Here is a 25148-nt window from a genome sequence, read left to right as displayed (position 1 = left end):
ATGCATAGGGGGAAGTGGGGCATAATGGAACACTTAATTTCAAACTTGCAATATGACGTCATCAACGACACAAAAACAGTAAAAATAACAGTTTCAGATAGATGTTGTATGCACTTTATTATGTCAACGAAAAACCGACAAAAAACCACGGTAAAATTGCAGAGAAACTCGAAACGAATTTTACCAAAGAAAAATCCAACTTGCCCCATCCCTGAGGCATAATGGCACTCCCCCCCCCCCCCTGGGGCAAAATGGATCTACGGATCCGTATTGCCCCATCAGAACTCTAACGTTCTATATTGAGTAATGTACCTAAAGTAACTTTAAGCAAACTTGGTGGGCAGAGCTGCATAATGAAAGCCTAAAGTAGTTTCAAACATTTATGGGCATGGGTGTCGATCCCGGGGGGGATGGGGGGATATATCCCCCCCAATATTTCAGGTGGGGGGGATGGCCTGTACAATCATCCCCCCCAATAATTCACCATCAAAAACAACAAAATGAAGGGAAAATTAATGATGAGAGCCCGATAAGAGTAGTTAATGGTTATTACTCGCAAGATGACCATCGCCGTATACACATTTTGCTATCTCATTTTCATAATACATACATAATATACGAAGTAAATGAGACAAGCGTAAATGAGACAAGAATAAATTGAATTCTCGCTCATACGGCTTCATCAGGAATTAATGAATTTATTCAATTTGTTCAATCAACAGCATCGTAGAAATGCAGTGCGCCAAATGCAAAGACGCAGCGTTAAAAAGTAGCAATCTGCAATGCACATCAGACAGTCCTGGACAGTGTAAACATAGATGAACTCTGTGACGAATTCGTAATGAGATCGGAGACAAGGAGTTTGCGCGGGAGCGGGGAAACTGAATTCATACAAGGATTTAGAGAACGGTACAACGAATCGTCTTCTTTCTCTAATAATTTAATGAAACGTCAAAGCTTACCGCCCTTCACGCGGTAGGGGGGGGGGGACTGATTTCAGACAAGGATTAAGAGTCGTGAATGGTACAACGAATCGTTTTCTTTCTCTAATAATTTAAGGAAACGTCAAAGCTTCCGCGCTTCGCGCGGGAGCGGGGAAACTGTATTCAGATAAGGATTTAGAGTCGAGAATGATAAATCAAATCGTCTTCTTTCTTTATTAATCCAACGAAACGTCAGAGCTTCCGCGCTACGCGCGGAGGAAGGGGAACTTGATTCAAACAAGGATTAAGAGTCGAGAATGGTACATCGAATCGTCTTCTTTCTTTAATAATCTAATTAAACGTCAGAGCTTCCGCGCTACGCGCGGAGGAAGGGGAATTACTCGATTCAAACAAGGATTAAGAGTCGAGAATGGTACATCGAATCGTCTCTTTCTTCAATCATATCTAATGAAACGTCAGAGCTTCCGCGCTACGCGCGGAAAAGGGGGAACTAAATTCAGACAGGGATTGAGAGTCAATAATGGTGCATCGAATAGTCCTCTTTCTTTAATAATCTAAGGAAACGTCAGAGCTTCCGTGCTACGCGCGGAGGAAGGGGAACTTAATTCAAACAAGGATTAAGAGTCGAGAATGGTACATCGAATCGTCTTCTTTCTTCAATAATCTAATGAAACGTCAGAGCTTCCGCGCTACGCGCGGAAAAGGGGGAATTACTTGATTCAAACAAGGATTAAGAGTGAACAACGGTCCAACGAACCGTCTTCTTTCTCTAATAATTTAATGAACCGTCAAAGCTTCCGCGCTTTGCGCGAAAGGGGGGGGGGGAAAACTAAATTCAGACAAGGATTAAGAGTCGATAATGGTGCATCGAATCGTCCTCTTTCTTTAATAATCTAAGGAAACCGCAGAGCTTCCGCCCTTCGCGCGCGAGAGGGGGGGGGACTGAATTCAAACAAGGATTAAGAGTAGAGAATGGTCCAACGAATCGTCTTCTTTCTCTAATAATTTAATGAAACGTCAAAGCTTCCGCGCTTCGCGGGGGAGGGGAAAACTGCGCCTCCCTGCACCCTACCCCCTAGGGAGCTTGCTTCGCGTGCTCACTACCGCCCCCCTAAAATGAAATCCTGGCTACGCGCTTGGGGAGGGGGTGCAACCTGCCACACGCTTCTACCTCTTGGTTGCTTTGATCCATTGCCGAAAATATTTTGGCACCTATCATCCCCCCCAACCGCGGATACAAATCGACACCCTTGTTTATGGGGCAAACTACTGGAAAGGTAATCGTAATAAAGCCTGATTTAAAAGTAGAAAATGTAGACTTGTAAAATGTGCACTACACTCTCAATTTCTTAGACTGGAATCTGGGTCACATTTTCGTTCTGATACAACCACTAGTCACGTAAACCAACTGCTAGGCACATACTTTGAATTCAGCTAACTTATACATCTAAAACTGGCTGGGAAACTAGAACAACTATCGATTTGTTTTATGAACCAACTACTTTCAGAATGGAACATGAAACATTGGTAAACAGGCCCCTATAAAAAGGGCGAAAACAGTATTTTGTTTATTTTTGTGAATTATTTTACAAGACAAAACAAAATTAGTAATGTTGATTTTTATTCCCTTTATGCATTTGTTGTCTCTGTGCTATAATGTCGCCATAATTAAAGCACCTACTGGCTCAACAATGAATGATATTTGGAAATAAAGAGTGGAAACGTTTAACTTATAAAAATACAACGAGAAAATCCAAATATAATGATAAAAATACATATATGCATACACACAAGTGCACACGCACATTCACTCAACCATTCAGTCTTTAGGACCAACAGGGACACCATAACATTGGAGTGGTTTACTTTTTTACATTTTTATTCGAAGCCGTAAACCCTTGGCATTTGCTTAAGTCAAGCTTTCACAAGATATGTTATTTTCAATTGGGGCAAAACGGAACCCTGTTCCATTTTGTCCCGTACCTATATGGTCCATTTTGCCCCAATGACATATTTTTTAATAACAGTTTGCGTAGAAAATACCTGAAGCATAGTTGGCATGCAAACAGGCGAGTCCAACGTTGATATCTTTATGATTAATATATACAAATATTTGATTAGAATCGATACCAAAATTACCAAATTTTAGCCATATGAACATCCCCTTACTTTAGATCATGAGGCTGTAATTTTTTGGATGGGATCTTACTCCGATATGCCTCGATGTAACCGGATGAAAATTCAGTGCTGAAATTATTTTGGCATCTTCTCTTCTTCAAAGAATTTGCACAGAGGGCGACCTTTCTTAACATATGCTAATTTCAAAGTTCCATTTTGCCCCCCGGGTCCGTTATGCCCCACTTTCCCCTACACCTTTGCGATGTGCCTCAATACGCTTTATTTCATTAATCTCACTATGAATATGACTGACAAAGAAAGCGGACTAAGTATACAGTTCCCCAGGTAGAAAGGAACATCCCTTCACTGCTACTATGTAAAAATGTGTAGAACAGGTGTCACATGCATATTCACCTTAAGTCTCCCCCCCCCCCCCCCCCACCATTTAAATATTCTGGCAATGGCCATGTGTATCTTGGCCTGTGGCGAATATTTTCATATAGGTTCCATTTGGGTTTCCTTTCAAATCTAGCTCGTGCAATTGAGGTTGGGGTATTTTAGGAACGTCTGACAGACACCCCCACCAGGCGCGCCGGAAGCAGTTTGGGATTATCCATCTTTTGACACCAAATACATGGTGAATAGAGGTTTTAGTTCAAAGTTATCTTTAAACTCGATGTAAACACTCCAAACAGGTCCTTAATACACTAATGCACGTATATATGCATACAGTTGCACATGTGGGCAAAAATGTTGTTTTTGTGGAAATCAAGTCAATAACTTTGGATTGCTATAACTTTTTTATTAAAATGATATCGACAATATCGTGTGCGAAGGAGAGGTTTATAACCTCTCCTTCGCAAACGATATTGTCGTTGTACATAAGCAAATTCCTGGAAAGTTATGAACAAATGAAATTCTCCGATTTTGATATATGGAAAATAATGTGATCTTTACATCTGTACGTGCACATGAAAATTGTTTTCCATCCCAGCTAGGTTGACCCCCTTGGTTCCCGGTCAAGGACCCCCAGGAAATGAAGGAGGGGTTTGAAAATTTGGACCCCATCATTTTTGGCCAATTGGGACCCTTTTGAAGCCAAAACAGCAAAAATTACATACCATACCGCACTATACGTACCCGCACCTAGCTGCCATGCGTTTTTATTAATTTCTTGTTTTGTTGCACATACTGTATACCGCGAACTACTTTTATAATCTTGTTAGCTCAATTAAAGATTTTTTTCCAAATTAAATTTTTGATTTAGATACTCTTAGTTTTTCATAGGTATTTATTTATCTGTTATTTTCACGCTAAATTTATCCTGTTCTTATTCGGTAAATGTAAGGGAGTCTGAACTTAGGCTATACTTATACAGCGCGCGCGCGCTGCGCTTCAATATTTACACGTGAAACCATTTGAAAACATGGCAGCACCTACGTCGAATCCTCCGGTTCCAGAAAACGGGAAGAATGCTGATATGTACAAGTACAGGTCTCCTTTGGTTTCCCGATATGCAAGCCCTGAGATGGCCTACAACTTCAGTGAAGTGAAGAAGTTTTCAACCTGGAGAAAATTATGGTTATGGCTTGCTAAAGGACAACAGGTAATGCGTTCACAACAATGGTTATTATTATATTAATTATAACTAGCAGACACCCGTCCTCAATTGCCCCGCCACGTCGGGCGCAGCTGCTGTGGTGTCCCGTCGGTCTATCATGGCCGTACCTAGACCGAATTTTCCGTCTCTTTCGTTCGTTAGCCTCTTATTGGGGTAGGGTCGGCTCTCTCTTTAGAGACGGAAGCCGTTTATACACATGTCCTTGCTAACGCCACGGCCAGTTCTGGTCGTAGCGTTTTGCCCCCAAAATCCCCCAAAATGTCATTTTACCTCGAGCATGTTATAGATCTATATTGTAAATTAGGCCTAGATCTAGGCTATAATAAATCAGTTCCACTTACCAACTTGACTGAAATAATCAGTTTAATAAATAGTCCCTTTTTAGGAAATTATGGGTCAAAATCGGAATCCATGTTGAAAAAGATTTTCAAAATGGATTCCGATTTTGACCCATAATTTCCTAAAAAGGGACTATTAAACTGATTATTTCAGTCAAGTTGGTAAGTGGAACTGATTTATTATAGGTCTAGCCTAGGCCTAATTTACAATATAACATGCTCGAGGTAAAATGACATTTTGGGGGATTTTGGGGGCAAAACGCTACGACCAGAACTGGCCGTGGCGTTAGCACGGACATGTGTATAAACGGCTTCCGTCTCTAAAGAGAGAGCCGACCCTACCCCAATAAGAGGCTAACGAACGAAAGAGACGGAAAATTCGGTCTAGGCCGTACCGTGCCCGTGGCTCCATCAAGCACTAACGAAGTAGTTCTTCTTCTTCTTCTTCCTTTTGAGTACAGACCTCTTTACAGAGTATTATTAGTTGAAGTATAAACTACTATAGAATTGCTAGACCTAGATCTACATGTATAAAGTAAATTATTATTGGGTTTTTACAGACACTTATCAATCGTTTTTTTTTCAAATAAATAGTTTGTGTGTGCGTCCGCCATTTTCGATGGCAAAATGTCCATTCTGTCCTGTAAAGTATCCTACAAGCATCTCACATCGGCAATTTGGGGATGTTCATTGGTTCATCGAACACACCAGTCATGATGAAATCATGCATATTCAAGTTCAACCAATGATCTATAAAAAAAATTCTTCCTGTAGACCTTGTAGACCTAGGTAGAAACTGTGAGAGGCATTGATCCGCGTAACAATCCATGTTTATTTTCAAGCATACAACTTTTGTCAGTAAAATACAACTTTTAAGGTGCTCTAGCATTTCAAGGAATTAATTCCTGCCAGGTACCCATTTACATCACCTGGGTTGAATGTGGCAAATGTAGATCAATGTCTTGCCAAAGGATATTAGTACCGCGGCGGGACTCGAACCACAGACCTTTTGATCCATAGTCCGGAGACGTATCCACTCGACCATAGCACCTCCACCTTTGGGGAATTCTTAAATAAAACTGACATTTGTCAGCCTTCCCCATATCCAGCTCTAGATAGAAGGAACCCCTTTTTTTGCAAAGGGGGGGGGGGGGGGGGTGTGGTTAACTGCTAATAATTTTTTTACCACATTCATTACCACAAATGTGAATTTAATCACACATGCTGAACTTTGTACATGTTGTAAAGTAATTTGGACATTTATTGGAGCAGTCTTCTCATGCAACTGCATCTCATAAACCCTTATGGACTTGGTTTGCAACCTGCCTTTTGGAAGTTAAAGAGTACTAAACACAGACACAGCACACTATTTTGTTTGTATGTTATGGAGTTCCATGTCACGATAATATGAGCTCCAAATTATATTTTCATAAAGAGAAACAGCAAGTTTAAATACCCTCTCAATTTACATAAAGTGATTAATGAGTACACTAATTGATTGTTTGTTTTATTTCCGAAAATCATCATAAAAAACAATAACACAATATAACAAAATCAAAGACTTATATAACAATGATAGAATGATAAAACGGTTGGATAGTCCATTTCAGAGCCATTAACCTAATGGCTCTGTTCTTCCATGGAGTCCAATATATATATAATGATACTATAATAAGCAATGATATAACAAAATAGTAAGTCGTAATTAAAAATATTTTTAAAAAAACAACAACATTGTACTTGTACTTAACTTAACTAAATCAAATTAAATTAAAAAAAAAAAAACACTAACAAAAAGCATTAAAATCTATTCAAATATCCCCTACCATCCCTAATTTAACAAAATACGACCCCACCCTTATCACCCACCCTGCTAACAATTAACTTGATTAGTTTTAAAATATTCTACACATTATCTAATTTAGTCTGTTATTAAATTGGTTATGTTTATGGCAAAAGCCAATGGGATTGCGAAATTTAAATATCAAAATAATTGAAGTATTTTTGAACATGTTTATTAAACAAATTTAGTGTGCCTAACTGACGGAGCTTAATAGGTAGTTCATTGTATAACACGGATCCCCGATATAAGAATGTACGTTTACACTGATTGGTTCTTGGTTTCGGAAGCATTAAATTGTCATTATATCTTAACCCGTAACACTTTTCGTTAAATACATTTTTATCAGTCATATATTTAGGTGCTAGCTCATGAAATGTTTTAAACAGTAACGAACACATATGTCTCCGACGTCGAGATTGTAGGGTTTCCCAATCCAAGGTATCGTGAATCTGCTGAATAGATATATGTTCACCAGGTTTAACCTGAAGAATAATTCTTCCTGCTCGATTCTGAAGTTTCTGAAGTTGATCAAAATGATTATTATTTGCAGTTTGCCAAACAGTATCTGCATAGTCAAAGTGAGGCATAATTACAGATGTATAAATTAGTTTCAGATTTGACTCATTAATAAAATACCTCAATCTCCTCAGGAAACCAATCATTTTCCCAATTTTTTTGTTCAATTGCTCTATATGAATATTCCACTTAAGTTCACAATCTACATTTACTCCAAGATATTTGAAACATTTTACTTGAATTAGCTTAGTACAACTGTACATGTCAGACTTAGGTTCCTTTGCGGGTTTCATGGGTTTCAATGTAATACTTTGTATTCTTACCGATACTCTTAATCACTTAGCCTTTAGAAAGGCAGGTACATGTAAAGGTTTTAACTTTGAAGGTTGATTTTGTACATTATAGCATCACACAAATGATTTTGTCAGGTGATGATCTGTACACACCAGTTATCCAAGCTATCATTCATAAACTGATGTAATTTGATATTTTATTTTCACCAGACCCTTGGTCTTGATGTCAGCAATGAGCAGATCAAAGAGATGGAGGCCAACCTTGAGAACATTGATTTTGAGATGGCTGCTGCGGAAGAGAAGAAGAGACGTCATGATGTCATGGCTCATGTTTACACCTTTGCTCAGTGTTGTCCCAAGGCTGCCCCTATCATCCACCTCGGTGCAACGTCTTGCTACGTCGGTGATAATACAGTGAGTAGTACGATCGATTGGACGATACATGCTCTGGCAACGATATCTCTGCACTGTGGTCATGTCCAACAGTAACCATATAACTAACTCGTTCCTTGTGCCTGACATTATATAGAACCCTAAAGCCGGTTGTACAACACTTGCTTAGACTGCCTCAAATGCCCAGCAATAGCTTCCTACACTAGGATAATTCCTAACTTCAACCTGAGACCAAACACTAAACCTAATGTAACTCTTGTTCTGTGCCTTTAGCAACACACCCTGAATAATACCCCAGTCACACAGATGAAAAGGACACAAATTTTTTAGAGTTGATTGGACAGTGTGACTTGGATATCTCTCCCAAAGTGTTTTTGCATACATGTAGATTTAAACTTAGAAGGGAATATTGATTGATTGAATCAAGGAGGCACGATAGCTCAGTTGAAAGAGCAGTGGTCTTGTGACCCGGGTTCGAAACCAAGGCGATGCGCTAGTGCCCTTTGGTAAGGCATTAATCCTCATTACCAGGTCCCTCGAAGAGGACCTAAAGCCGTCGGCCGTCTGGTTGCTGACTTACAAGCATTTATGCTTTCTTAGCAGTCAGGTATTAAATAACCACCCCATTCATTCATTCATTCATTATTTTGATTCCAAGAAAAAAACAAAAAAACAAAAAACGTCAAACATGCTACCCAAGGGCTGAAATATATTCAATTAACTTAATATACATATTACATACAAATTTAGATGGAAATCAAGAGGTACCAATTATTATGTTGAAATAAAACTGATAAAGTGCATAAATCATACAAAATTACATTGAATAAATCCTCAAATGTTTATTAAAAATTTCAAAAGTTCAGTTTTATGTCATCAGAATTAAAAAAGGAAAGCATAAACTGATGAAATAAATTTGTTTAGATAAAATTCAACATAATGCAAAAAAAAAGAGGAGAAAATAGATCCAAAATGTATATACCGGTAGGAGTGATCTAAAAGGCTGGCAGCAGCAAAAACAGCACCCTCTTGAAAAAAAAAAATCTTTGTCCTTATGTGCCACCTTCTATACAAACACGTGTCAGCATGGATTTCATACAAAGGATAATACCTAGTGCATATTTTTGAATTATAATGTATTTTCTTTTGATATCAGACATACTTTTGGAAGAATTGAGGGTTGCCTAGGGACTGCTCACTGTAAGGTGTGAATGAACAAGGAACTGTTTGCTGAAGACATACACAAATGTTCTGTAAAGTCACAAAATAAACACAAGAAAGTGGATAAGAAATAAATATGTGTTAAAGTTTAAGGAAAAGAAGCAGGGATTAGAGAACTTATGTAGTCTAATAGATGATTTCAATAGAACTGTCCTCATGCACTTATCATTATTATTATTTTGTATTTATCAACCCATTGCCTACAGGAACTGGGTCATTCCTGTATAATGCCAATGTGAATGAGAGCATTCAGTAGTAAAAGGGTTAAATGGGACAAGATCTACATGTTGGTTGCCATTTGCCTTTGTACTTGCACGATTGAACATCTCATGACCCTTTTGTGACTGAGGAAAAGAATGCTGTTCATGAGATTTGGAAACTATGCTAACCTTAAAGGCATCGTTTAACAATGTGAAACTGAGATGCATGGCCTTACATGTACGTGTTATCAGTGTCTGTGATATGGTGTAATATTGAAGCCCTAACAAAATTGCGCTCCAAAATGATCATGTAGTGCCTCAAAAAAGTAAACATCTTTGAGTGACAGGTTTTACCATACTCATTTTCCCAAATAGACTGTAGTGTTATGGAAACTGTTGGGAAAACGAAAAATGAAATTTAGATTTTCAATCATAAACATCTTGATGATCAGATAGGGAATCGGCTTGTAAAAGTCATGGGATTCCTGACTGACCTAAAGGTTTATAATTATGATTGCAGCATGACCTAAATCCAGGATTTTGTTTCAGAATCTGAGGCAATGTTACCGAGTCACTTTAAGACTTGTTAAGAATGTGAACTCATCCAAACTTCTAAATAGTAAATTATCCTTCCTACCATTCTCTGAAAGCCCTTTGAAATGCTCAAACAGCAATACATGTAAAGGTTTCATGTGAAGCTTTTAATTTGTGCCTTTTTCTAAGATTCAATCTTCCTTACTGTCGCCAGGACCTGATCGTGATGAAGGATGCATTGTCGATCTTGCTTCCTCGACTGGCACGCTGTATACAGAGACTGGCTGTCTTCGCTGAGGAGCACAAGGCTCTTCCCACGCTTGGTTTACACACTACCAGTAGGTATCTAACCATTGCCAAGCCACAAGCTGCAAATTCCGCTCAATAACTCTTTCTGTAATAATTAGTTTGAGTGGCATAACTAGTTTAAACAATCCAACAATGTCTTTATATTGTTTCTTTATGGAAGCATTGTAAAAATGAGTTAAATAATTGTGAAGTAGTAATATGTCTTTACGTTATGATGACAAAAGACAATAGACATTGTGATTTAAATCTTTTATCAGATCACTTTATTTTGTATTTTCCCCCTTTTTGTCATGTCAGTGCCTTCATAGCGTTAAATTGTGCTACATCATGTATACAGTGGCCCTTATTCAGAAGTCGTGTCTAACTCCTGTTTAACTAAACAGTTGTCTAAGTCCTGTCTAAGTCCCGTCTAACTTTAGACACAAAGTCGTGTCTAACTTTTTTCGTATTCTGAAGTCGTTGTTTAAGTCCTGTTTAAGGGCGCGATTCTGCTGCTTTTCAACGTCGAAGGTACACTCTACTTGCTGACCCCAAACTTGCTGGGGAGAACGATGGTACGTGCATCTTCTAAAATTTCAAATCCGTTTTGCAGGATTTTTTTCTTGTGTAGCCTAATTTTTTTTCTCGATAATATGAACTATTCTTATCTACTGGTGAAATCTTGGAAATTACATAATCTATAATAAACCAACCATTCTATTGGAGAAGTTTCTTTTCTGGTTCTTCCGAGCACTGAGGCACTGATAAGTAGTGTGTTTGTCAATCTCAGTGTACAGTACGTGTGCACGTATTACGTACGTACACACAGTACATGCAGTCTACATTACGTCATGATCACATCACCATGGTACCAGCACGCGTACAGCTAGCTGTGCGCGTTAATTTATTTATCCAGTGCGCGCACACATGCGCATTGGGTCTTACGTCAGAATTAACGCCTACTGGGCATGCACATAAGTCGTGACTAAAAGTTAAACACGACTTGCGCAGAACTTAAACAGTTGTTTAGTTAAACACCACTTAGACAGGACTTAAACAGATTTTTAGTTAGACAAGACTTAGACACGACTTCAGAATAACAAATTAAGTTAGACAGGACTTAACACGACCTCATGTTTAAGTCGTGTCTAACTAAACAGTTGTTTAACTTTAGACGTGGCTAAGTTAGACACGACTTCAGAATACGGGCCATTATGTCTAAACATGAACAATAATGCCTCTTTATTTTTCTTTCTGACATGGAATAGGAAGGTGTATATAAACATCAAGGAGCGGGTCTATTTTAAGTATGAAATTGAGAAGCTCTACTCTGAATCGCTCGATGTGTTGCTAAGAAAACATGTATGCAGAGGTCTATGATGGTCACCTTTTTTCCACAAAGTTTGAAGGGGAGGACTGTTTCCATTCCTTAGTGTACTCTTCATTTACACATAGCTTTAGCAATATTATTGATTTCTAGACTATATCACCATTAACTCACACCTACATGTATAAACCTTCTCTCAGACCAGCCCAGCTGACAACGGTAGGAAAGCGTGCTTGCCTCTGGATCTCTGATCTCTGCATGGACCTTCGTAACCTGACCAGGGCTAAAGATGACCTCAGGTTTAGGGGCGTCAAAGGCACCACTGGGACACAAGCCAGTTTCCTAGCCTTGTTTGAAGGGAATGGTGAGAAAGTAGACATGCTGGATGCATTCGTTACCAACCAGGCTGGTTTCCCAAAGTAAGTATCACTTACGGTCGTATCATAAGTTCATGAGGGTAGCTGTGTTCTCGTCGCGTCGCCCCGGGGGTCAGGTTCTGCGTCTAGGACTGATGGTCAAAAGGGATTAATGCCACCCAGCGGAGAACGTTTTCTGAATAAGCTGAGATGTTGAAAACTTGATTTCTTCAATGAAAATAATGTATTTTTATTGAAAACACACATTTAATGAGCTAAAAACCTGTCAATTGTATTTGTGGCTTATTACCAAATAGTTTGTATACCACCTGGAGCAGCCCGATATTCAGAGGCAGTCCTAACATACATTGTACCGTTTCCGAGTTCCTGCACTCACTGCGCTAGCATTGCATGCTGTTGCCCAAACAGCCGATGTAATATGAGGTTTGTGCCAATTATACAAATATTTTACAAAATGAAAGTGATAAAGGGCATACATTATTGTAGAGAAGCACCTGTAGCATCAGTACCTGTTGTAACTTAGTTCACTTAGTTTGCTTGTCATGTCGTAGATATAACACTTCTGTTGCTTTATTTGCCTTTCTGCAAGGGCTCTCACTTGCCACATGTGTGCCCTAGCAAAATAAGACAGTAGGCATCAATACAGGGAAGGGTTGCTTTGGGCAGCACAATGGCTTTGCAAAATCACCTTATTTCGCTCATCAGTAGCTCCATCACAATTCTTTTAACACTGTTATAGATATATATTGCACTGGAAACAGTTACGTAATGTTGAAACCTTTGGTATATTTATCCTATGATAAATACAATGTGGCACAGGGAGATTTGTTTGTCTTGCATATAAAGAGTAAAACCAGTGAAGAATAAGCCCAAGATGGCCTGGGATGGAGGAAATATGCTTCATACCAAAAATAAAATAGTTTCCAGTGGGTTGGAGGGGTGATTATTTTTGTGAAATAGGGAAATGTATCCTGAATGCATCGTGCTATAGCAGTTCATAATAATTGACTCTCAGTCTAAGGGTTCATACCAAAATTAAAATGGTTTCCAGTGGGTTGGAGGGGTGATTATTTATGTGAAATAGGAAAATGTATCCTGAATGCATCGTGCTATAGTAGTTCATAATACTTGACTCTCAGTCTAAAGGGTTGAGGGTTTTAATCTTAGCCCTGCACTGAATTCATTTGACAAGAAAGTAATCCACATTTGCCAGTCTCCATCGAGGTGTGATTCGGTACCCAATATCCCAGAGCACGTCATATTTGGCCATAAGTCGGTTAATGATGCTGGAAAATCAGGAGCATTTTAGCTCAGTCAGTAGAGCATTCGCCTTACAACCGGGAAGTCGTGGGTTCGACCCCGGCCGTGTCATACCAAAAGACGTTAAAAGATGGGAGTTGTTGCTACCTTGTTTGGCGTTCAACAATAAGGGATAGAGCAACGTCGATCTGGCGCTGCTCAGTGGCTGCCGGGCTCACAATCAATTGGGCAAAAAGAATTTCTGTTCCGTTTAATACAATTTGGAGTGGACTCTTAGGCTTTTATTATTATTATAGCTGTTTGCGCCGTTAAACGGGCACTATTTTGCTGTGGCACCATTTTGAGTTTATCTCAGCCACACATCCATGGGGCGCTGCTACAAAAAAATTTGAACATGTTTAATTGCGTCCATTTTGCGTATACTCAGCGTAGTTGGTACGCAACTCTACCCCCGTGGACCCCACGCCTTCACTCAACTCGCTTCGATCTACCTGAACCCCCTCGTCCCCCCCCCCCACAACCCGTGGACCCCGCGCCTACACTCAACTCGCTTCGATACACCTGATCCCCCTCGTCCCCTCCCCCCACACTTTGAAAAATGTTTCTTGGGGCCTGCATGTAACATGTAAGATGCAAATTTTTTTTCTTCCCCCCCCCAACGATCTTATGGCACTTCGGCCTGCACGCTGTTGTGTTCACGTGTAGGGCCTACTTCAATGAATGGATAGACATAAATAGTGGCATGGATGGATAGACATAATATAGCGTATAGTACGAATATTGGCATGTTTGGCCCTTCATAGTCTCTTCGACTCTGAATAGCTCACTCGTTCACTCAGTGGAGCAGCCAGCGCAGTTAGAGTGCATTGCACTACACACTGTATGTGTATGGCAGAGCTCTTGAAACTGAACAATGTTTTTCTCTGATTTTCTTGTGAAAACTTTCCTTTAATAAATGATAATCAAAACTCAGTAAACATGGCCAGAATAATCACAAAATAAGCTTTGATTTCATACCTCCATTCACGAAAACTATATAAAAATCCCAGCAATAATGATGGAAATAGGTCTCTAAGTTTGGACGTGGATGGGAAGACATCTGTTGCGCTGATTTTATTTGTAGGCCTAGATCTAGATCTAATTGATTTCATCATGAAATAAGCTAATAAATATCAAATAAAGACTTAACTCATTTAAATTTTAAATATTTCATTTTAATTAAAATAAAAAATGGTAAAGATTACAAAATCTAAAATATATGAAACAAACACAGGGAAGAAAAAAAAAATCGTGACGAAGGCGGGATCGAACCCGTGCGTGCAAAAGGTGCAAAAGCTGCCGGTAAATCGAACGCAACCAGCGCCTCAGACCGCTCAGCCATTTTTAGTTCGTGACGCATAAGTAGGACTTGCGGACGCATCGACGATGTCAACGACGACCAGGACGTCGCACCGCGCTGGGACGTGGCCGAGCACTGTGATCGAGACGCCCTCCGTCCGCTCGACCGCCCGGCGGCGACCGGGGGGAGGGCGGATCTCCGGATTTCGAACAACTGCGAACGACCCCCCCTCGACGCCTTAGCGTATTGTTCGCTGTGTAAGAAGCCACCATTATTATTACCATCTAATCATATTGAAGAACAAATCTTTTTTTGTTTAGAGCCAGAAGGATTTTAAATGTTTAATTCAGGATTTCAAGATTGATTCATTCCATTCGATAAAAAACATATATGTATATAAAAGATATTACAAGTGTATGATTATACTTACTGATTTGAAGGCCGGCTGTACTAGTTCAGCCAGAAGGGATTAGACCACCCAGCTAGCCAGCGAGGTCACTGTGACAGGTGGCCATCTCACCAACTCACCTCTCAATTAACATAAGAACAAGAGGATCATGGGGGACCAACAGGCACGATTTGGAAAGTTTTCTATATAGAGGGAGCAAGTAGCTACAAGTAGTACAGTGTGGCTTTAAAGTCTCTCTGGCTCCAGATGATATATTAATCTTCTGGTATTCTTTTATTTCTTTCACAGGAAATGAAAAATTATGACATGGTTTCATTATAATTTGTTTGTGTGCTATAGGTCCTACATGGTGACTGGTCAGACGTACAGTAGAAAGATTGATGTAGATGTTTTATCTGCCCTTGCCAGCCTGGGAGCATCTGTCCACAAGGTAGGACCTTCGTAATCTGACCAGTGTAAAGCAGGGCTCCCACTTAGACGAGTTGGAGCCTCAAGTTGTGGCGAGCTGGCGCGATCTTATGGCTAGCCGTTTTATCATTAAAATATATTTCTTGATATCAAGAATTCAATTCTAGATATCAAGAAATAATTTCACATTGTAAAGCAATGGGAATTCTTGATATCAAGAATTCGATTTCGCGATATCAAGAATTGAATTCTTGATATCAAGAAATATGTTTTAATGATAAAACGGCTTGCCATAAGCTCGTCATAAGCTCGCCACAACGCGAGGCTCCAGCTCGGCTAAGTGGGAGCCCTGCTTAAAAGATGAATTTAGGCTTAGGGGCGTCAAAGGCACCACCAGGACACAGGCCAGTTTACTAGCCTTGTTTGAAGCAAACTGAAAAATTAGACATTCTGCTGGATGCATTTGTCACCAGGTCCATATACTTGATTGTCAAACCTTGTTCATAAATGTTACAATTTTATTTTGGTTCATACCAAATCCACTTGATTGGAAAACTTAAAAAACAGTTCTTTGGATGGAAACTTCTCCCAGAATTGATTTGAATATTCATAAAAAATCACAGAAAAAGGGTCAGGGTTAGTTGTGATGAATATGTGAAGTATATTTAGAAAAAAAAATCATTAGGTTTTGAAGTGTTGAAAAACCTTATACACATTGGCAATGTATGATTTCCTTTATTAGGAATCTTCCATGTGTTTTCTATGAAAAATTGTTAACAATTTCTTTTTTCTTCTATTAAACCTTTTAGAATGTACATTTTGGCAATTTATGATATGATGAGAATGTATTCTCAGAAAACAATGGCTTTCACTTTGTAAATAAAGCATGCAACACCCATTGTCATCGACTACTTTGACTGTAATTTTGTGTAACCAATTTGTAGATCTGCACTGATATACGTCTGCTAGCAAACCTGAAGGAAGTGGAGGAGCCGTTTGAGAAGGATCAGATTGGTTCTAGTGCCATGCCTTACAAACGTAACCCCATGAGAAGCGAGAGGTGCTGTTCCCTAGCAAGGCATCTCACAACGCTCGTCATGGATCCTCTGCAGACTCTCTCTGTTCAATGGTTTGAAAGAACACTGGATGATAGCGCTAACAGGTGAGATTACTGAAGAGGTTCATCTTATTGGTGATGTCACTTGAAAATTGGTTCCTTCTTCACAATTAGTAGAAAAATTTTCGGTTTCGGTAAGCTTTTGCATGGCATGCTTCAAGCTTCTTCAGACCTTTGTCGTAGCCGGTGCTGTTGCCGATGCAGTAGGACAATATAGTAGAATGAGCCTTAAAACAAGAAGGCCAATATATTCTTTCTTTCACGTATGATCCCATTCTACCATATCATTGAACTGCATCTGCAATAGTGGCAGCTACGACATAGGGCTGAAGAAGCTTGCAGCAGATTAAATAAAAGCTAACCAAAACAGGTAGTTTGTCTACTGATTGTGAAAAAGGAATTAATTTTCAACTCATCAACTTTAAATGACAGAGCTAATAGACATATTAGGCCCCTTATGAACACTTTGCTGAGATTTTACAACACTGCAGGAGTATGAGGAATCGTATTAAACACCCGATTACAAAATTTAAAAAGAAGAAGGAAAAGAAACACTTCACCTGCATTAAGAGAGAGACCTAAATCACATGTGCATGATGTATACATGCTTGTAACAAGGAGAGCTCGGTTGATAGAGTGTCTTAGAGTGTAAGCATGTCAAAACAGAGATAATGGTTCGACTTCAACACAGGTGGATGACTGAAGCCTGCGTTGTGTGTTCATGTGCCCCATCCATGTTTCGTAGATGCAAGCTAGGTAACAATGGAAGACACTCCACTGCTCAGATAGGACAGGACATTAAATGGAAGCACTGTCTGGAGGAGAGTCACCACTTTTGGACATTTCTTACCCTTTTCAGAAAAGAGTAGGGGAAAACCCTTTGGTCCAACAGCACATACCAATCCCCTCCCAGGCACAGATGACACTAAATATGTGATGCTTACCTGATAGTTACCTGATTTAAATCGGTTTCCCGATGTTTCCTGATTTTTTTTGGTTACCCTTTTTTTTTTTTTTTCTCGATTTTCTCTTATTGTCTCTATTGTTCCAAATTTCTTACTCAAAAGGGGGGGGGGGGGGGGGGGGGAGGGAATGTTGTAAGATGCCATTCCCCCCCCCCCCCCCCCCCCCCCTTGAATCCTCTCTTTTTTTTCTTCTTTTACTCAAGGGGGCTTGGTTGAGGGAAAACAAAAAACCTATTTTTTTTTAGTGCTCACTATCACCCCTGATGATGATTACATCGCCTAGACTGGCTTCAGTTCCATGAAAGTGACAGTCAAGATGAAAATCCACTTTGCCAGGGTTTATTATAGGATCATGGAAAAGGAGCTTAAGAATTGGAATCATCTTTAATCTATTGATTATGACTTGTTCCCATGTACAGGAGGATATGTATAGCAGAAGCTTTCTTGACAGCGGATGTCTTACTCAGTACTCTCCAGAACATTTCAGAAGGAATGGTCGTCTACCTCAAGGTTAGAACCATTTCTATTAAGGCCCCATTCATATATGATTAAAAAAACATGTTGAACGAATGTAAATTGCTTAAAGTAACTCGGTAACAATGTTGAAGGTTGACTACAAAATTGTGTAATTTTGGTATGAAATGTTAGTTATTATCTTCCTTCTACTATACTAACCCTCTAACATAGAAACAAATTCTGAAAAAATTCTCAAACCACAAAGATATTTATTTAATGGTTTTGAAAAGGTTGAGGAACTAGCCAATTTTTATTAAAAAACAACAATGATTTTTAACCTCTCAACATGTTGCCAAACAAAGCATTTGAAAGCTTATTTTCCTTCTCGAAAATGCTTCCATTAAAATACAATATGGTCATGCATCAACAAATATTTATGCAGACTTCACCCCCCCCCCCCCCTTCCCCCACTCCCCCCTTTCTACACAACACAGGCATCTTGTATAGGGCTTTGAATCATAAATTGAGCCAAAAACACAAAATGTAGAACGATTGTCTTGAGAGGGTTATATCACACTGTTTAAAACTCTAAGTTGAATTTTACAATTTCTCTCTCTCTCTTTCTCTTAGTCCCTCATTTCTCTCTCATTTTTATCTCTAATTATCTTTACTTTTGCTTTCTTGCTCATGTCTGTTTATCATCTGCTTTTTTTTCCTTGTCTGCTATATGTCCAAGATTATTGTCTTTCTCCTACACGATTTAAATTAAATGTCAGTTTTATCTAGACAGCAAAATTGTACCTCCCTCTATCTGTCTGCCTGTCTCTCCCCACCTCTTTTCCGTCTCCCCCTACCTCCTTTCCGTCTCCACCCCCTCCCTCTCTATTTCTCTCCATCTCTCTCTTTGTCTTTGTCTCTTCCTTTGTTCGTCAGTCGTTCCTACCACTTCTCTTCCGTATGTCTGTATCGATGATGAACATTCCTTTATCTTTCCTCAGGTGATAGAGCGTCATATACTCCAAGAGCTTCCCTTTATGGCAACTGAAAACATGATTGTAGCGATGGTGAAGGCAGGGGGCAGCAGACAGGTAAGGACACATACAGCCAGTTGAGAGAGAACATTTTGTCAGTGGAAGATGTGTCAGTCATTTGAAGGAGTCACACATACCGGTAGCTCCCTCTCTAATATAGATTGTACATGTGAGGGGGCTATTATATGACCATGACCTGTGACCACACTCCTGTACGTGGGTCAAATATCTCTCTCTGTCTCTCTCTCTCTGTCTCTCTCTTTCTCTCTCTGTCTCTGTCTCTATGTGTTTGTCTCTCTCTCTCTCATTCTATCTCCCATTCTCTCTCTCTCTCTCTCTCTCTCTCAATACAGAAAGGATAAGGGTGACTAATATACAAACACATGTACAGTAAAAAGAATACACGGGGGCTCAGGGCGAATTACCCCCCAAAAAGCCTAAAAGAGCCCCAAAAAATTTGCATAGAGTTCAATGCAAAAACAAATTAAAAAGTGTTATTTTCATGCAAGCAAGGTTGAAAAGTAGCCCCCCCCCCCCCCCCCCCAATTTTTGTAATAATTTTTTCCCTGCACATGTATATGCGTAGATCTGAATGTCAAGGGTATAATGTTTAAAATTTGTGTGGCTATACAATTAAATCAATCCAAAGTGTTATAGAAGGCAAGGTATTCAAAAAAGATAAACACCAACCGAAGTTTTGTTCTTAAAAAAAAAGAAATTTATTACAAATCTATTACTACATGAAGAGAGAGTGAAAAAAAATGCACCAATCACACAGCTCCAACAATGTAAAATACAACAAAATAAAAGTCTTTGAGAGGTTTAGAGGAAATATGCATTCTGGATTTAGCCTCTCAAGTGTATCCATAATTTGTTGACAGGATTGCCACGAGCACATCCGGACTTTGTCCCAAGAAGCTGCAGCAGTGGTCAAGCAAGAAGGTGGAGATAATGACCTGGTAGCCAGAGTTAGAGGGTCAGCATACTTTGCACCTATTCATGACCAGCTGGACAAGCTACTTGACCCAACCACCTTTGTCGGCAGAGCCCCAGAACAGGTGAGTGTTATCCTCATTCCCATTTTTCAAAGTACAGATTTATGAAATCTGTTATCTGTATTTTTTTTTTTTTTTTTTTACAGTTTTGTTTTATTAAGTGACCCTTTGTAGGATTTGATCCGTAGAAGAAAAAGATCTGAGCAATGGATTTTGTACTGCAATTATGAAATTTGTTACCATTCAACTTTTTAAAAACAATTTCTATTAATTGACCTCTTTGTATGATTCAATCCTGAGTAGAAACAAATCTGTAAGATTTGTTTCTCTACTGTAAACTTGGTTATGTATCCATTATAGTTAGATCAGGCTTGGATCCTGGTTTCTGTAGAAAGAAAGTGTAGAAGAGCAAAAATTGTCTGTAATGGTGCCTCAATTTGCGTGATGCATTCAACTGTGGAACTCTAATTTAAGATTGATCTTTTGAAGTTGAGAAATAGCATGAACATGTATTTTGAAGTACACAGAGATGTACACTGTTTTGGAGCACTTCACTCTGTCTGATTCTCATTTTCATCGTAGTGACATAAAAAAAAAAACCTCTACAACTCTAGGGTATTAAAAATCTGAAAATGTTGAAAGTTTGGCTTTTATTTCTGTGTATTATTATTCCTTTTGAAATGTCAAATTTGTAGTGCATTTTGTTACCGATCGCCGCCCCCCCCCCCCCCCCCCCCCCCCGAACGAGTTGTCAAAATTTGGGGTGCGGCCTTTTCAACATTGCGGCCTCTCTGCGAGAGAATACAGTATCCACTTTATTTATTTGTTGTGTATAATTTTCTCTGGTGAGATGTACAACCTAAGCACCATGCCATCACATGTTCAGGTCTGATAGAACTGTACCATTGCCAATGAATGCTAGTTTTTCCTATCCCCTTAAATAAGTGAAAAAGGTTTCATTGTTGCTGATGTTGCTGCATCTAATTTGCAATGTGGTTCATACATGACTGAATGTTGCAGACATATTTAGCCTAATCAAGATAGTATGTATGGGCTATGCCTCAGCTATCCAGGAAACATTCTTGATGCAGGTTTCCATGCCACTAGCTTATTTTTAATCTACCTCCTTTTACAATTTATGTGATGTCAAATCCAACTGGGCGATTTGTAATTGAATGGAAACGATGATATGAGTATAATTTGGCAAACATCCATCATGTTCATTCAGTGACCTTAACCCGACTTGACTTCTTTTTTCCTTTTTCATATTTCAGGTGACCAATTTCTTAGAGGCTGAAGTCAAACCAGCTCTCAAGCCCTTCGCAAGCTTTCTGGATGGAATATCAGAGCTTTCATTGTGAAGTTTAGATGACATTATTATTGCTTGTATCATGTCAAATCCCTCCAGTGGTCACAATTTACTTCAGTTGAATACATTCAATCTCTTATATTCGCTCTAACGTAAATTGGTTCCATGTATTGATACCGTTGTACATTTACGACGGGCGTGATGTGCATTTCTTTGTAGGATTTATATAAGTGTTTCTAGGGTAAGAGGTAGGATTTTTGTTATGGTGTGGCAAGTCTGGAACATGCAGGTACATTGTATTTATGAGCAGCTTTTCTTTATTTTTTGTTTTCTTAAAACTATTATTATTATTTTTTATTTTTTTAAATTTATATATTTAGTATTAGTAGAAGTAGTAGTAGTGGTAGTGGTGGTTACTTTACCATACTGTTAAGAAAGCATAAATGCTTATTAGTAAGCAACCAGGATACCAACGGCTTATGATGATTAATGCATGTACCTTTATATATTTTATTTATTTTTAATTTTTATTATTATTTTTTATTTTATTTATTTATTTATTTATTTATTTTTTTTTTTGGGGGGGGGGGGGGAGGGAGGAGAAGAGTGAAGTACAATCAAGGGTCTAGCAAAAGCTATGAGCTAATGAAGTGGCATAAATAGTAACTTTCCCCGAGAGAAAATTTGATATAACTTTGGCTCGAGGGAAAGTTGCTATTTATGCCTCTGAATGGTCATAGTTTGCTAGAGCCATGAAAGATAATGTATATCTGTTTTATATCGCTCATGAGCATCTCACTATTACAAAGAAACATGTACTGTGAGCATTTAGCAGCAAAGGCCTAAATTACATTAAAAGTGAATGACTAACCAGATCAGTTAAAATGGCAAAATTCAGCGAGCGTACAGGATTTAAAATGCCTCATAGCTGGCAACTCCCGCGGTGTCACAGCGCCTACGCCGTGCACTTAACGCTGTGCAGTAACCACACTAGCACTAGAACACCACCGTAGTACCTGTACAGCGCCAGCTAAACATATTTGCATCTTGCAATATTTCATTTGAGCCATGCAAATTTCTTTTATTTATATTTTTACTGTGATATGAATGTGAGTACGGTACATGTTATTACAGAAGTGTCCAAGGAATGATACAGGTGGAAGGGGTGAACAAAAAAATTACAATGACTCATTCTCAGAACAAGCTAAAACTATTCATACTCGTACTGGAGAACATAAATTTGGATATTGATCGCAGAAATATCGATGATCGCGGTGGAGAAAGTGGATTCCGGAATGAACTATCAAATTTAATAGCAAAACTATCCCTTTTTCTTGCTATGTACAATCAAAATGCAAAAAAAAACTATACATGAGGGATATAATTGTATCTAGTCTTTGGCTACTATTATGGGTTTATGTGATATTCCAATGACATGTGGGTTTGAGATCATGGCTGAATACAATGTGCTATTAAAGGGGGTGTAGCATGGCAAATACTGGTTGACGGCATCTACAACTTCTTTTGGAAAACTGCATGTAAACGAATGGACTTGATTAACGGTCAGTGCGCTAGTGTTCGCGAAATAGACCGGAGTTCTTCTCACGTTTCGGTTTTGCATATGTTGCACGCATGTGAATACTGCGGTTGTGTTATCAGTAGTCGTATTATACCGATTGGCCCCGAGTCAGGCCACGGGAAAAAAACGTAGTCTCATTATGCTGTATCCCCTTTAAGCATACTTCATGTTATTTTTGTACCTATAACAGTACTGTTCTTATGACTCTGTACCAATATTTTATGTGTGAATTCAGTCAACCTTCTGAAGACCTTTGCATACAAACATTACTTTCCTAATAGAGGTGTTGTAGTTTAGTGGTTCATTCATTTGACTTGTAATCCAAAGGTTGAGGGTTTAAATCTCAGCCTGGCGCTAACATAATTTGGCAAGTCCTGGTAGTAGTAGTTTGCAATGCACAGTGAGCGTGCGTAAATTGAAGCCTGGCTAGTAGGCTCCCCATGGAGTGGAGAATGTGCATACAATGTGTGAAGTCAAGCCTGAATCAGATGACCAGCCCGAGTTAAAAAATATCTCTGTTAAACAAATGGAGACATCATTGGTGTAAAAGGCAGTACATAAAACCAGATCATTACTATTATTATTTCCGATCATTGTTGTTTGATGATGTTCTCAGATACACATTTTCTTGTCCATGCTTTAATTCTTCTTCAAACATTATCAGAATGTCACTTGCTTAGAATCACTTTTTTGTAATTAATAACTACTGTATACAAATACATGTATATGTCTAACTGCAATTTCAATTATTGAAGTCATCAAGTGTATTAAATTTTCATTTTAAAAGTATGAAGAAATAAACATACATTGAATGTGCCGAAAATAGACCATCATCATTCTTTCCCAGTATTTTACAAGCTCTTACTGTTTATAGTGTTCTTGTTGCTGGTGGTGGTGCATGGATGTGCGTTTTGGCGGGGCATGGTGGAACCAGGTGGCAGGGCATGGTGGTAGCGGGGTGCCTGATGGTGACCGTGCATGGTAGTGGTACATGGTGGTGCATGGAGACTGCAGGGTGGTGGTGATGGTGCATGGTTATGATACATTATGGTGGTGCACAGAGACTGCATGGTGGTGATATCGGTGCATGATGGTGGTGGGGCTGGTTACTTTTTTTTCTGTTTCCCAATAGTTGGGGCCAATTAATGAAGATGGATTTTCGTTGTTGTGATGACCCGGATGAGAACAGCTAGGAAGTTGTATTTACTCCACTGAAATCTGGTAATCTGCCAGACATCCATGTATTCACGATTAACTTGTTTTAAATATAAATCTGTTGATAATCTGAAGGAAGTAAATGATAAACTGACAAAAAGGTGATGTAACTAAGCTACCCTACTTTCACGATGAAGTCCCATGTGTTTAGCAAATCAAATTACAATGCGGTCGCCTGTCTTGAATTGAATTGTCTCAAAGAGAGTCTGCAGATGCTACATATATTCCTAGAAAGAAAAGAGAGAAGAAGAAAAAGTATCTAGGAAACGTACTTGTCTCCAGTACGACAGAATGTTATCGGAGAACAACCGAGAACAACCCGGATCAACCGAAAACTCGTCCTTGAAAAATGGTATCCATGAGACCTCGTGATCTTGTATCTAAAACAGGAACCGTTAATTTGCACCAACCGTCATTTTGCTGACACAGTACTGCGTCAGTGACTGACGCTTGGATCTTTGGCGCGACTTGTGAGAGTGATATCGCACAAAGGATCATTGCAAAATGAACAACGCAAACACTGCATAGGATTACAGGTACATGGGATATCGATAATTTTCAAGTATAGGCTTTAGCCTATTGGCGCATGCGCAATCGAAATGATGCCTCGTGCGCGCAACGAGCGTGTCATTTTGAAAGCCAGTGAGTAGCATCAAGCTACAAACATAGAAAAATATATTGAAGTCTTAATCTCACAATCTTGATGACACAATTATTCACTTCGGTAATGTTTGAGAATTATTGGCATATATATATATATATATAACAAACGTGACAATGTGTGCAGTTATGAAATTCACAAATATCCTGCCAACGCAGTGCATGTATCATTTATTTGAAGGTACATACTAAGATTTATTATACACAAACAAAAAAGTATTATAGTTCAGTGTATCTCGAAATCAATATCTAGTGTTTTTTTCAATATTGAGTAGTTAGTGATACATGAGAATTTCCTGTTGTGGACAATAAGTCGTTTAACGGATTGTCAATTAGAAACTAAAGTAAAATTACTGAAAGTAAACCACGAAAGGACTATTTTCTTCTTCACT

The 25148-nt window shown here is 38.9% G+C and overlaps 1 protein-coding gene across 1 annotated transcript; it reads left to right on the top strand.

Annotated features, from left to right (window-relative positions):
• Positions 1-4435: 4435 nt before the first annotated feature.
• Positions 4436-23730, top strand: LOC593658 (adenylosuccinate lyase). Its single transcript, XM_030984797.1, is given in 11 exon segments — positions 4436-4668; positions 7884-8087; positions 10236-10344; positions 10347-10359; positions 11837-12055; positions 15361-15451; positions 16374-16591; positions 17931-18021; positions 18966-19055; positions 19880-20056; positions 21268-23730. Coding segments are annotated over 11 exon segments (1479 nt in total). The 5' UTR covers positions 4436-4488; the 3' UTR covers positions 21355-23730.
• The last annotated feature ends 1418 nt before the right edge of the window (positions 23731-25148 follow it).

Source organism: Strongylocentrotus purpuratus, unplaced genomic scaffold, assembly GCF_000002235.5.
Source record: "Strongylocentrotus purpuratus isolate Spur 01 unplaced genomic scaffold, Spur_5.0 spur5_scaffold_14, whole genome shotgun sequence".
Lineage (NCBI taxonomy): Eukaryota > Metazoa > Echinodermata > Echinoidea > Camarodonta > Strongylocentrotidae > Strongylocentrotus > Strongylocentrotus purpuratus.
This window is presented reverse-complemented; position numbering and strand designations above follow the sequence as displayed.